The sequence below is a fragment of the Sinocyclocheilus anshuiensis genome, unplaced genomic scaffold (genome assembly GCF_001515605.1).
Source record: "Sinocyclocheilus anshuiensis isolate Anshui unplaced genomic scaffold, SAMN03320099.WGS_v1.1 scaffold173, whole genome shotgun sequence".
NCBI lineage: Eukaryota > Metazoa > Chordata > Actinopteri > Cypriniformes > Cyprinidae > Sinocyclocheilus > Sinocyclocheilus anshuiensis.
Window position 1 is genome coordinate 1,356,925 of NW_015536480.1, and position 14,685 is coordinate 1,371,609.

Genomic DNA, 14,685 nt, shown 5'->3' on the forward strand with positions numbered 1-14,685 from the left:
ACACACACGCACACACACACACACACACACACAGAGCATTATTGTACAAATCAAACACAGGACTGAGCTTCACACGTCTCGTGTGCAATGGATATGATTTATTGGGGTATTTTCATCATATGACTGATACACAAGCAAGAGAAAAAAACATTTGAATAATTAACTAGTACTAGTTAAAAGAGTAGTTCACTTTCAGGATGAAACTTCCGTCATCATTTACACTCCTCGTGTTGTTCCAAACCTGTATGAGTTTCTTTCTTCTGTTGAACACACAAGATGAAAACTATTGGGATCCGAACAGTTGATGAGCACCATTGACTTCCATAGCAGGGGAACTGTTCGGATCCCAATAGTTTTCATCTTGTGTGTTCAACAGAAGAAAGAAACTCATACAGGTTTGGAACAACACGAGGAGTGTAAATGATGACCATTTTTATTCTGGAAGTGAACTACTCTTTAAGCTCGGGTTAACAGCCACAGCTGCAGTTTAACTAGTAGCGCCTCCTGCTGGATGGAAACACAATGACATGCGTTATGAAATATATTCATATATACAGATTCATAAGGAGCTTTACAAATATACTTACAGTAAATATACATACACATGATCATAATACCTTACGAACAATACTCTTTATTGACACAGCACTCCATAGAGCAGCAAAGAATTGTGGGTAAATACTGATGAAAGCACATATGTACAGTCGATGGTTCCTGATGGTCAGTCAAACGGATGTGATGTGATGTTCACAAGGCTTGTGCGAATCATTGCACGAGTGACCAGAGTGATGAGGCTCAGTCGTGATCTGATTCATGCATTTCAGATTCATCAACACAGACTAAACCATCCCAGCGAACAGAAACACATTACCGGAACGCTTTGCTAACATCCCCATTAAATCATGACAACGTTATTTCTGAATGCTCTCTGAACGTTCAAAACGTTTAAAAACACGAACATTTACGGAACGTTCCATTTTGGAATTCTGCAAACATTATGGGAACGTGACTTTGGAATGTGCTCTGAATCATCTGAAACTAATAAAGAGTAATGTTTAGAAAAGTTAATGAATGTCCAACTAAAATGTTTCATAAACGATGTGTAAATATTGTTTTTGTGCTAATGTTTTGAGAAAGACCAGAAAACTGGAAGAACGTTTGTTCATAACTAACTCTGTTAGCTGAGAACATGATCAAATCTGACGAAGAAACACTTCTGAACATCAAAAATAAAGATGGTATTAATGATCAAGCACTTCTGAATGAACTACAGATCCCATGAATCCCTGCGTTTGACGTCACTGAATCATTCTGTGATTTTAAGTGTTTTTCTCTGAATGTAATGTTTCAGGAATCATCATCACGGTGAACTAATGCCAGTTACTAACAAGGAAAATAAGCCTCTGATTGCCATTTCCATAGTAACAGTGGTCTCTCAGATCAGGGGATTATGGGTAATGTAGTTCTTCAGCAGGACACTGTCAGTTAAACACAAGTGAAAATAAGCTGAAAGCCTTCCTCTCATCTCCACAGCCTCAGGTCAGGTTTCGATCATCTGAAATGTGCTGCCACTAATATTCTAGACTGATTTATATAAAGCAATTCACTTCAAACACACCCAACGCCACACGTCTGGATCGGTCGAGTGCACGTGAACACTAGTTTATTTCTACAGCACGCTTCCACACTTCACTAGTTTCAGTTTCACTTCAAATAAATGACTTTAGGCTTGACGTTTATAATAAATGTTGTTTCTAATGAACACCAGTTATTTTACTATCATTGATATACTATTAGGCTATAGTTTTTATTTATATTTTGAATCAGATTTTACTTTTATACTTTCTGATTTCATTTTAATTCCAGTTCAAGCATTTTGTTGTGTTTTTGTCATCATCATCATTCGTATTCTGATTTTTAAATATGTTTAGATAGTTTTTATGCATTTTTTTAAACTTCAGTTTTTAGTTTTAGATTTACATCAAGTTAATCTAAATGAAAATAAAAAATATTGTCTTGGCGACTAGCTAAAATAAAATTTGTTTTAAATATTTTATTTTATTTAAAGTAAGAAAATGTATTTATTTTATTTGTTTTTTTTTTGGCTTTAGTTTTAATTAACCATAATACTGCTAAATTTAAAGTATTTGTCATAGAGTGACAGGACGTAAAATGCATGTTTTAACATATAATGTTTGTAAACATTTTATTTTATTTACTAACATTTATATTATTTCTGAATGTAACAATAAAACGTGTGTGTTTATTTTTTCCTCTCAACAAAGAAATTTTGACCCACTGTGACTTTATTTCCGCTACAGTATGTTTTTTTTTAGATCTTGAGCGCTCATCAGTTCCTGATGTCAGTCTTTTGGTTTGAGGGCACAGAATGAAGCTGAACATGTAGCTAGTGCTGGAGAATAAGTGTTCTGTGACCCCTGACGCATCAGACACACATCAGAGTTCAGCTCAGCTTTCGTCTAGAGTGCTTCATACGCTCAGTGTGTTGAGATCATGTAGCGAGGGCTTTGGTTTTGTCCTCCTGGAGGAAGGACACCATCAGGGTGAAGATGAGGAGGGTGATGAAGCCGGCCGTCATGATCCCTGGCACCTCCACACGTGACCGCAGGAACTCTGGGACATTCAGGAGGAACATGAGAGAAGCACGTGACGTCCTGCAGTCTGTTAACGAGCCGGGACACGAACCTTCACCGCACAGAAGTAGTGTTCAACACTGCTCAGTGAGATTTGAATGTTTGTGAATCCCGGGTCCGAGCTCTGGCTGTAGTGAGCGTCCACACGCAGGATCTCCGGCTGGACTGAAACACGCGTGTGACGCTAGAGCACGCTTCAGCTGGATCGCAGGCTTCTACAGATGCACTACTCAACTTTCTATCGCCATCTGTGGCTGAAACATACAATTACACGACGCTTGCAGACCGATCAAAATTTCAATTAATATTACAGAAATAATATAAACATAAATAATAATAATTATAATAAAGTTTAGAATAAATATATGAATCAAAATAATAAAATTTTTATTAACATTATAACTTTCATATTAAAGTAACGTTTTCTTCTTATGATTATTACAATTTATACAGATACATAATCTTATTAATGCCACAATTTCTATATTAATATATAACATTCTTCTTATTATTATTAAAAATCCATTTAAATTATAATAAATATTAAAAAAGTCATTTTAAATAAATATAAAACATAAATTAATATATTATAAATCATAAGAAGGGCATATATGAATATAAATTATAATATTAATATTATTATTATTAATAATAATATCTATATCTGTATATCTATCTATCTATATATTGGTATCTATATCTATCTATCTATATACACAATTCTTCTTAGTACTAATACTATTATAATTGTTTAGATTTTATCATACTATTATAACTAATAATTACTACTAATATCATAATTTATATTAACATGTACTATTCTTCTTGTTATTAATATAAAGTAAGTAGTAGTAGTAATATTATAATTTATATTAATATACAACATTCTTCTCATTATTATTAATATTTATAACCAATATTAATTCTTGACGATAAACCCTTTAGGAGTGTTTCATTATTGCTAACACGATGAGCAGTGTTTTCTGCTCAGACTCACAGTGGATGTTGAGAGTGACGGTGGCGCTGTAGCTCTCTCCTCCCGCAGGGTTTCGCACTGCACACACCAGCTCTCGGTCCCAGCGCTTTGGTTTCAGTGTGAACGTGCTGTTGCGCTCTGGAATCCTGCGCTGATGTCATAACCAGACGGGGCTTGAGCATCCCAGCCCTCTGATTGGCAGTTGAAGTGGTGAGTGACGTTCTCCTGTACGGTGACCGACAAGGTCTGCTGTCCATCAATTCTGGGGGCGGGGTCAATGGATGCTGTCAGAGAGGAAAATAAAGTACAGAACATGGAAACTAGAGTGAGTGTGAGAGAGAGACTGAGAGAGTGTGTGAGTGAGAGTGTGTGCGTGTGTTTGTGAGCGAGTGAGAGAGTGTGCGTGTGAGAGTGTGCGTGTTTGTGTGTGAGTGAGAGAGTGTGCGCGTGTTTGTGAGTGAGAGAGTGTGCCTGTGTTTGTGAGTGAGAGAGTGTGCGTGTGTGTGTGAGCGAGTGAGAGAGTGTGCCTGTGTTTGTGAGTGAGAGAGTGTGCGTGTGTGTCTGAGCGAGTGAGAGAGTGTGCCTGTGTGTGTGAGTGAGAGAGTGTGCGTGTGTGTGTGAGCGAGTGAGAGAGAGAGTGTGTGTGAGAGTGTGTGTGTGTGTGAGAGAGAGTGAGTGAGTGAGTGTGTGTGAGAGAGTGAGTGTGTGTTTGTGTGAGAGTGAGAGAGTGTGCGTGTGTTTGTGAGTGAGCGAGAGAGTGTGCGTGAGAGTGAGAGTGTGCGTGTGTGTGTGTGAGAGTGTGTGCGTGTGAGAGTGAGAGTGTGCTTGTGTGTGTGTGAGTGTGTTTGTGTGAGAGTGAGAGGGTGGGTGTGTTTGTGCGAGAGTGAGAGAGTGTGCGTGTGATTGTGAGTGAGTGAGAGAGTGTGCGTGAGAGTGAGAGTGTGTGTGTGTTTGTGTGTGAGAGTGAGGGTGTGTGTGTGTGTGTGTGTGCGTGAGTGAGAGTGTGCGCGTTTGTGGGTGAGTGAGAGAGTGTGCGCGTGTGCGTGTGTGAGTGAGAGAGTGTGCGCGTGTGCGTGTGTGAGTGAGAGAGTGTGCGCGTGTGCGTGTGTGAGTGAGAGAGTGTGCGCGTGTGCGTGTGTGAGTGAGAGAGTGTGCGCGTGTGCGTGTGTGAGTGAGAGAGTGTGCGCGTGTGCGTGTGTGAGTGAGAGAGTGTGCGCGTGTGCGTGTGTGAGTGAGAGAGTGTGCGCGTGTGCGTGTGTGAGTGAGAGAGTGTGCGCGTGTGCGTGTGTGAGTGAGAGAGTGTGCGCGTGTGCGTGTGTGAGTGAGAGAGTGTGCGCGTGTGCGTGTGTGAGTGAGAGAGTGTGCGCGTGTGCGTGTGTGAGTGAGAGAGTGTGCGCGTGTGCGTGTGTGAGTGAGAGAGTGTGCGCGTGTGCGTGTGTGAGTGAGAGAGTGTGCGCGTGTGCGTGTGTGAGTGAGAGAGTGTGCGCGTGTGCGTGTGTGAGTGAGAGAGTGTGCGCGTGTGCGTGTGTGAGTGAGAGAGTGTGCGCGTGTGCGTGTGTGAGTGAGAGAGTGTGCGCGTGTGCGTGTGTGAGTGAGAGAGTGTGCGCGTGTGCGTGTGTGAGTGAGAGAGTGTGCGCGTGTGCGTGTGTGAGTGAGAGAGTGTGCGCGTGTGCGTGTGTGAGTGAGAGAGTGTGCGCGTGTGCGTGTGTGAGTGAGAGAGTGTGCGCGTGTGCGTGTGTGAGTGAGAGAGTGTGCGCGTGTGCGTGTGTGAGTGAGAGAGTGTGCGCGTGTGCGTGTGTGAGTGAGAGAGTGTGCGCGTGTGCGTGTGTGAGTGAGAGAGTGTGCGCGTGTGCGTGTGTGAGTGAGAGAGTGTGCGCGTGTGCGTGTGTGAGTGAGAGAGTGTGCGCGTGTGCGTGTGTGAGTGAGAGAGTGTGCGCGTGTGCGTGTGTGAGTGAGAGAGTGTGCGCGTGTGCGTGTGTGAGTGAGAGAGTGTGCGCGTGTGCGTGTGTGAGTGAGAGAGTGTGCGCGTGTGCGTGTGTGAGTGAGAGAGTGTGCGCGTGTGCGTGTGTGAGTGAGAGAGTGTGCGCGTGTGCGTGTGTGAGTGAGAGAGTGTGCGCGTGTGCGTGTGTGAGTGAGAGAGTGTGCGCGTGTGCGTGTGTGAGTGAGAGAGTGTGCGCGTGTGCGTGTGTGAGTGAGAGAGTGTGCGCGTGTGCGTGTGTGAGTGAGAGAGTGTGCGCGTGTGCGTGTGTGAGTGAGAGAGTGTGCGCGTGTGCGTGTGTGAGTGAGAGAGTGTGCGCGTGTGCGTGTGTGAGTGAGAGAGTGTGCGCGTGTGCGTGTGTGAGTGAGAGAGTGTGCGCGTGTGCGTGTGTGAGTGAGAGAGTGTGCGCGTGTGCGTGTGTGAGTGAGAGAGTGTGCGCGTGTGCGTGTGTGAGTGAGAGAGTGTGCGCGTGTGCGTGTGTGAGTGAGAGAGTGTGCGCGTGTGCGTGTGTGAGTGAGAGAGTGTGCGCGTGTGCGTGTGTGAGTGAGAGAGTGTGCGCGTGTGCGTGTGTGAGTGAGAGAGTGTGCGCGTGTGCGTGTGTGAGTGAGAGAGTGTGCGCGTGTGCGTGTGTGAGTGAGAGAGTGTGCGCGTGTGCGTGTGTGAGTGAGAGAGTGTGCGCGTGTGCGTGTGTGAGTGAGAGAGTGTGCGCGTGTGCGTGTGTGAGTGAGAGAGTGTGCGCGTGTGCGTGTGTGAGTGAGAGAGTGTGCGCGTGTGCGTGTGTGAGTGAGAGAGTGTGCGCGTGTGCGTGTGTGAGTGAGAGAGTGTGCGCGTGTGCGTGTGTGAGTGAGAGAGTGTGCGCGTGTGCGTGTGTGAGTGAGAGAGTGTGCGCGTGTGCGTGTGTGAGTGAGAGAGTGTGCGCGTGTGCGTGTGTGAGTGAGAGAGTGTGCGCGTGTGCGTGTGTGAGTGAGAGAGTGTGCGCGTGTGCGTGTGTGAGTGAGAGAGTGTGCGCGTGTGCGTGTGTGAGTGAGAGAGTGTGCGCGTGTGCGTGTGTGAGTGAGAGAGTGTGCGCGTGTGCGTGTGTGAGTGAGAGAGTGTGCGCGTGTGCGTGTGTGAGTGAGAGAGTGTGCGCGTGTGCGTGTGTGAGTGAGAGAGTGTGCGTGAGAGTGAGAGTGTGCGTGTGTGTGTGTGTGAGAGTGTGTGCGTGCGAGAGTGAGAGTGTGCTTGTGTGTGTGAGAGTGTGTGCGTGTGAGAGTGAGAGTGTGTTTGTGTGAGAGTGAGAGAGTGTGCGTGTGTTTGTGAGTGAGCGAGAGCGTGTGCGTGTGTGTGTGTGAGAGTGTGTGCGTGTTTGTGAGTGAGAGTGTGTGTGTTTGTGTGAGAGTGAGAGGGTGGGTGTGTTTGTGTGAGAGAGTGTGTTTATTTGGTCTTACCGGAGCAGACCCAGGTCATGGTGTGAATGAATAAAGCAGACAGACGCACCCTCTGTCTCAAACACACACGGGGCATAGTCACCTACACACACACACACACTGACGCAGAACGGGGGGTGGTGCTTGTGTTTACTGTGATTCTGTGATTACTCTGGGTGGAGTGGGGGAGCTCAGATCTGACCCCGTCACTCTGAGCTTGACTCGTCAGGTCTGCGGAGCCTCTGCAGTGCAGATTCACATTCAGACACGAGCAGCTGCACACAGAGCTCACGATGAGGAAGAAAAAACCCAGAGGTTCATGCGTACAAAAACACCGCGTGATAACAAGCCGTTTCCCTTCTGAACTTCAGAATCTGTCCCGAGATGAAGCTGGTAACGCTAACTGAAGGAACGAGCTACTTTTATTCAAAGCATCTCTCATTCTAACTTTGACTAACGATCTGTTGAGGTTTTCTAAATGATAAACAAACTTTCCTCCAAGTAACATTAACAGAACGTTTGTTCAGAGTAATCTAAAACAATATACAGGAAAATAACAGTGAAAAAAATCATCAGTTATGAAACCAATTCAGTTTCAGCCGTAAAGCAGCTGCAGTCGCATAAATAACAGTCGCAAAAGTGCTTCATAAACACATTGGTGAACGTGTAGAGCATCATGAAGCTGTTTTCTGGTTCTGACGCAGATTCAGCCTGATCTGCTCACGAGCTCCAGCTGAGCTCCGGTACCGCGGTATTAACGTCTGATACCGCGGTATTCCCGTCTGACACGCTCTGAAAGAACACACTCACACTCGCTTCTGTCATATTCATTTCTTTATTTATATATATTTATTATTTCTCTCAGTTTGTTTGTAATCTTTTTTTTAACCATTGTTGTTACACTTTAGTATTTTTTCCAAAAACAGCAAAAAAAAAAAAAAAACCTGGAAGAAAATGACAAAGCTCAACATGATGGACAGACGGAGGATGAGGAGGAGGAGGATGGTGCTCTTCATCACAGACTCGCACCCGTCTCTCAGACGATCACATGACAGTTATTGGATTGGTCAGACTGAAGATGAAACGGCGGCAGAAATTGTCCAATATCAGCGCGTTTGGGCTTTAAACTCAGAGACGTGAAACGAAGCGTCTGTCCGTCTGTCTGTACATTTGGCTAAAAACATCGACTGGACATCAGAACAGAAATAAAACCGCAAAATCAACAATATACAAAAGCTTTCCCAACAACATCCACAAAAAATAACCAATAAAGCTCTGAAACAGAAAAGAAGATCATCTGTGGGCAGTACAGGATCTGTCAAACTACCCACAATGCACCTGTCGACGGACGGACGGACGGAATGAAGGAGAACGAGAAACAGCGAGGAAAAGCAAAACAGAAACCAAAGTCACAAAAACTGAAAGTGCAAAAATCACCGTGAGGAAACAAACACGGCTGTTCTCTTGCAACATAGAACGGTTTTAATAATAATCGTCATTCTTTTAATAATGTCATAACGTTTTTACAGAAAACAAGAATAATGATGATCATAATTCCTACAGAACATTAGCCATAAAAATGCGTTAAAAATAAAAACAGAAGTGAAGAAAGTGGAGAGCGAGGGGGAGTCAGCTGTCCCGGCGGAAGGGGTCGATCGTGACCGGAATGATCCGCCGCGGCGCAGGCTTCACGTGAAATACTTTGGGTTTGTGGTGTTTGGTAATGACGTCTCTTCGTGTGTGTGTGTGTGTGTGTGTGTGTGTGTGTGTGTGTGTGTGTGTGTGTTTACGTAAGACTCTGTGTTTGCCTTGCACATTGGAGTGCGGGAGAGCGCTGCTATGGCAACAGTAGGAGGGGCTTGGGGTGCGGGAGGGGCTGCAGCCAATCAGACACTCCCAGCGGCATGGAAGAGGAAGCCGAGAGCTCCGCCCCCTTCGTGCAGGCCACACCCACGGCACCCCGACAGACAGACGATGAGGATTTGGCATGACAGCACAACACAGCAGACGGATATGAGCTTTATACAGCAAATACACCCCTGAGAGAGAAAAACACACAAACACGCATTAAAGTTTCAGACCGAACCGTGCTGACACCCGTTCACACCGAGAACGATTACTATATCACCAGCATACCATCATGTTCTGCTTGTTGTAAGCATGCTGCAGTTGTCGTTTGTTGCTTTATGTAATTTTTTTGACTGTACTAAAGCATAAAATTACTAAAACATGAAATATTTGGCAGCCAAGCTAAGTTCTCAGAGAAACAACACTACAGTCAGTTATTCTGCTTTGAAGCATGCTGTGGTGGAATGTGTTATTGTTTCGGTCCGTGTGACTCCGCCCACTGACAGTTGAACCAATAGTATTTCAGAGTCAGGGATGCCAGATTCCACCTGACCTAAAAAGCCTCGGCGTCCATCAAAAAAGCTCTACGAGCAGAGGAATATTAAACACAGATAAATCAACTCATCAAGTGTTCATTGTTAATCACACTCATTTCTGTTCTGTGTCCTCAATCTGGCAACCCATGTGAGCATTGAGTCTGAGGAGAGAAATGGGAGAAACGACTCTCTCCGATATTTTGAATTTAGACTGCAGTGCCCATTTTAACCACTAGCTGTCAGTATTACACACCGCACCTAAAAAGCCAGATGGATTCTGATTGGTTGTTGATGTTTTTAATCTTTCATCAGCTGGAAAACATCATGCTGCAAGTGTTTCCAACGTTCTCGCTCCTCTGTGTCGTCATCATTAAAGCTGAGATGTGAACTTTGCTTCTCTTTTAAACTTAGCATCATTTTTCAAACGATATCTTTATGGTCATAGTAATCATCCTTTGTGGGAACGGGCCTTAAATAGGGTCTAATCACTTTTCACAATACACAGAAAATAATCATGTTAATGTTCGTAATTCGTTAATTGTCCACATTGATCAGTTCAGAGCTGAGTGATAGGATAATTAACTTAAGAATATAAGATTTATGGTGTATGTATGGCTTCATGTGAGTGTGTGTGTGTGTGTGTGTGTGTGTGTGTGTGAGTGAGTGAGTGAGTGAGTGAGTGAGAGTGTGTGTGAGTGAGTGAGTGTGTGTGAGTGAGTGTGAGTGTGAGTGAGTGTGTGTGAGAGTGAGTGTGTGTGAGTGTGAGTGAGTGTGAGTGAGTGTGAGTGAGTGAGTGTGTGTGAGTGAGTGTGAGTGTGAGTGAGTGTGTGTGAGAGTGAGTGTGTGTGAGTGTGAGTGAGTGTGAGTGAGTGTGAGTGAGTGAGTGTGTGTGAGTGAGTGTGAGTGTGAGTGAGTGTGTGTGAGAGTGAGTGTGTGTGTGAGTGTGAGTGAGTGTGTGTGAGAGTGAGTGTGTGTGAGTGTGAGTGAGTGTGAGTGAGTGTGAGTGAGTGAGTGTGTGTGAGTGAGTGTGAGTGTGCGGGGTGAACGTCTGCCTCCACGTCACACGCTAAACACACACACAACTCCGTCAGTGAGTGCGAACACGTGTGTGCGTGTCTGTAGTGTGCGTTTACACACCTGACCCCTCCCTCTGCTGCAGCTGCTGGCTTCCTGTCAGAGACGATTGGCTGAGGATGTCTGACATGCGGGCGGAGCTTAGCGCCTTCCCAGCCAATAAGCTCATTCCAGACATGGGCTCCACCTGCTCCTACAGGAAGAGGAGGTCAAGAGGTCAGTGTTGGAGCTGCGTCACACACACACACACACTCTCACTCTATCACACACACTCACACTCACACTCACTCACACACACACACACACACACACACACACACTCACGTAAGCATCGTCGCAGGTCTGGATGGTGTGGTGTCTCTGTAATGATGCTCGCGGTCTGTAAGTGTCTCCCTGCGCGGCGCATGAGCTGTAACCGTTATGATCTCCCTCCATCACTCGACACTCTGCAGCATCAGCACACGCCTCTGAGACACAACGACACACTCAACACCAGCAGCAGCAGCGCAAATAAACAACAATCAACAGAAGAATACACTGATTTCATTTTGTTTGCATTGCAACATTATTTTCATGAGCATATTAACCCACAAAACTCTTCACTTTGATATGATACACACTTCTTCAGGGAAGTTTTTATACAAGTTATATTTGTCATGTATGCTGATTTAAATCATTAAATAAGACTTTTTAATGTTTTTGAAAGAAGTCTCTTCTGCTCATCAAGGCTGCATTTATTTGATCAAAAATACAGTAAAAATAGTGAAATATTATTATAATGTAATGTATAATGTGAATCTCTGTTAAACTGTAATTTATTTCTGTGATCAAAGCTGAATTTTCAGCATCATTACTCCAGTCTTCAGTGTCATGATCTTCAGAAATCAGTATAATATGCTGATTTATTATCAATGTTGAAAACAGTTGTGCTGCACAATATTTTTGTGGAAACTGAGATACATTTTATTTTTCAGGATTCACAGATGAACAGAAAGTTCAGAAGAACAGCATTTATTTGAAATAGAATATAAATATTTTTATTAATTACATAGCACCTTATTTTAATGCTATTTTTTGTCATTTGTCATTCTTATATAGTATATTTTTGTAAAGCTCCTATTAAAAGCACTATATAAATGAATTTGACTTGATTTGTGTTTAAATCTTTGGCAATATTGTAAGCAAACACACTGAAACAGAGTAAATGTGCGTGTGAATGTGCTGTGAGTGCTGGAGTACCTCTGGTTGCCGTGGTGCTGTGCATGTAGGCGTGTCTGTGTGTGGGGGAGGAGTATGGCGGCGTGCTGCCAGGGGGCGGAGCCAGCAGCTCGTGTCCCTCAGCGCAGGGGGCGGCGGCTTTGGCCAGCAGGCCCTCGTGATAGGCCGGCATCTCGTCGTCCTCCTCCATGCTCTCTGAGTGAGGGAGGGGCGGGGCGGGGCACTCGGCCGGGGTCCTGATTTGGAGCAGGTGATGGTAGTGCTGTGTGGGCGGGGCTTGCGGAGGGGCGGGCTCTAAGCTGTCGGCGGCTTGGCCCAGTTGCTGCAGCAGCAGCATCTCTCCGTAGCCCTGCGGGTTGGTGGGCGTGGCTGTGGGCGGGGCCGGGTGAAGGCTCTGGCGTTTGAGCAGCGCGGCGAGGTCCTGCGGAGGCAGGCGAGGGTCGGTGTGTCCCGTGAGCGAGTGCCGCGGCGAGAGCAGCCCCTGCAGGGTCGGCGTGACGTGTTGCTGGGCCGGCCGGTACTCCAGCGGTGTGGGAGAGAGCAGAGCCTGCTGCAGTGCAGACGGATAGCCCTGATAGCCCTCCAGCCCCGGCACCTTCAGAGACACCCCCTGCATGTAGGGGTTATAGGTGCCGATGACGCCGCTCACACCGCCCTCGCCGAACATGTGCGGGTTAAACTGCTCGTACGCGGAAGTGTGGAAGCGACTCAAACTGCGACTGCAACACAAACACGAGAACGACTGTGAGATAACAGACTCTAATTAGCATAACCACACCCCCTACTACCACTATATGGGAGGAGTCTATGAGTCTGACTCCACCCCTCTAACAGAGAGTTCTAAAGTCAACATGAAACAGTCAACTTAGATAAAATTTCAAATATTCATTGAATTAAAAAAAAAAGCACATTGAAATGCAAAAGCTGTGCATCCAAATTTTTGGTATGTCAGAAGGCGTGAGACATGATGACGACGTAGTTTTTGTTAGCCTATCCAACCCATCAGATGCGGAATTAATTCTGAAAATGGTGGAGAAACAGAGTGAATACATTACACCGTCTGCTGAAGCGTCTGTTTTATCATATTAAAAAAAATGCGGTGCTTGATTTGGTTTATATTCGCTAATTCGAAAATACAGTACTTTTTCTCCTTTAAAATAAAGTGTTTTTACAATTTGAATATTATTATTAAGTTTACTTTTTCAGACATTTTTCCAGCCCTAATGGAATGTGATGGTGTTTCAGATCTGATCGGGATGTGTCCCGATTACATTAACTAGCTTTTAGAACTGATTTGACCATAGCTAAACAGCTAGATGACTACTGGTTAACATCAGGGTTAGTTGCCTACAGCAGCATTATTACATTCTGATGAAAGACTGTGAAAACAAATGTGATTTTTCGTACACTGCCAACAATGCAAAAATGATCACAGACTGCAAACACGCTTTAGTAAAGACGTGTTCACTGGTTAATTCTAATGGGATTTCATGCAATTTTAGAGTAAAATACTGTAATGTACAGTTTTTAGAAGTGAAAAAGAACAAATCATCTTATAATTGACGGAAAAAATGTAAAATGACATTCCCAGAATTCTGTGTGACAGCTCATCATGTGATTTCTCTTCACCACCTGTGATTTTACAGTGTTTATCAATATATTACAAAACAGATTTGAGTAATTTGGTATATTAACACTATTTCAGTGAAGGTTTTTTATTTGTAAATTTAAGTTAAATCTGTGAAACTTAAAACATTGCCAACAGCTGGTGCTTTTTACTGTAAATTTCAAAGATTAATTTTTTTACACTGAATACTGATTTCATGTTGACTTAAAAATACACAACACTGATATCCAAAATGTAGGTGGCGTGAATCCAGTGGTTCTCAGCACTGCTCCCAGTGAAGCGCTCAGTGTTGGGAATCACTGCGCTCATCTAATAACAGCACTGAGCATCTAATCATCATCCCGTCTCTAATCCACTGGAGCGCAGACCGACTTGGAGTGATCCCCAGTGAACGCGACAGGACACACATCTACCGCTAGCACTGGCCTTCACCAGCAAGTACCTCAAACGGCCGGCGGTCAATCGTCTGGACTGATATACTGTCGTCTGGGAGAACCTCTCAATATTTACACAAATCATTTCCACAACAGATTCATTCAAATCATCTACAAACACTAAACATGCTGAACTGCATTTAAACAAACATAAACAGCACTGATTCAAATTTACAAGAACATAAAAACAATAAATAATTAGATTTTTTTTTTATGACAACCAAAAACCACTAAACAAATGAAAAGGACACAATAATCGCGGCGTAACAGAGCGTCAAGCGTTTCCGCGGCGCTCGCGTCACCTGTGTGTTTCCGCATTATCTGCGCTCAGCTGCTTCCCCAGAACTCTGTGAGGCGGTGTTGCTAGGAAACCCTGCCGCTGGGCTCCGCCCCCGAGCTCCACCTCCTGCACCTGAATGGTCACCTGCTGCTGCTGCTGTGGGAGGGTCTGCGCTAGAGAGCGGGCGGAGCCTGGTGGAGGCTGCTGATTGGGCAGCGCCATGCGGGGGAGGCTGGTGGAGGGAGGGCTGGCGCTGGGAGACTGGTAGACGGCGGAGCCATGCTGAAACTGAACCGCAGACGGCCCGCCTGTGGGAGGAGTTTAACATATCAACGTCACGAGCGACTGCATGTCAATCACACGACAGCTCCCTCCCGCTGACCCACACTGACCGTGTGCCTGCATCATCCCCTGACTCCCCGGAGGACTCTGATTGGCTGGCCTGAAGAGGTGGTTGTTGGGATGCGTAGGAGGAGGACTGGAGGGCTGAATACGCAACCTGAGAGCGACAGAAGCACAACGATGAAGATCTGTGTGTGTGTGTGTGTATGTGTGTGTGTGAGAGAGTGTGAGTGTGTGTGACCGTGTGTGTGTGAGTGAGTGAGTGAGTGAGTGAGTGTGTGTGTGTGTGTGTGAGCGTGTGTGTGTGTGTGT

General features: G+C 45.2%; 1 protein-coding gene across 1 annotated transcript in view; it reads right to left on the reverse strand.

Annotated features, from left to right (window-relative positions):
• Positions 1-10,432: 10,432 nt before the first annotated feature.
• The window catches only part of LOC107678574 (serine/threonine-protein kinase SIK3 homolog), a gene marked incomplete at its 3' end in the record, with an annotated part of 19,728 nt that continues 15,475 nt past the window's right edge, over positions 10,433-14,685 (reverse strand). The window contains exons 18-23 of the mRNA XM_016473935.1: positions 14,424-14,530; positions 14,054-14,339; positions 11,712-12,409; positions 10,797-10,939; positions 10,536-10,665; positions 10,433-10,464 (exon numbers count right to left, since the gene is read on the reverse strand). Of these exons, the coding sequence (XP_016329421.1) occupies positions 10,433-10,464; positions 10,536-10,665; positions 10,797-10,939; positions 11,712-12,409; positions 14,054-14,339; positions 14,424-14,530 (1,396 nt within the window). The remainder of the gene's footprint in view (positions 10,465-10,535; positions 10,666-10,796; positions 10,940-11,711; positions 12,410-14,053; positions 14,340-14,423; positions 14,531-14,685) is intronic.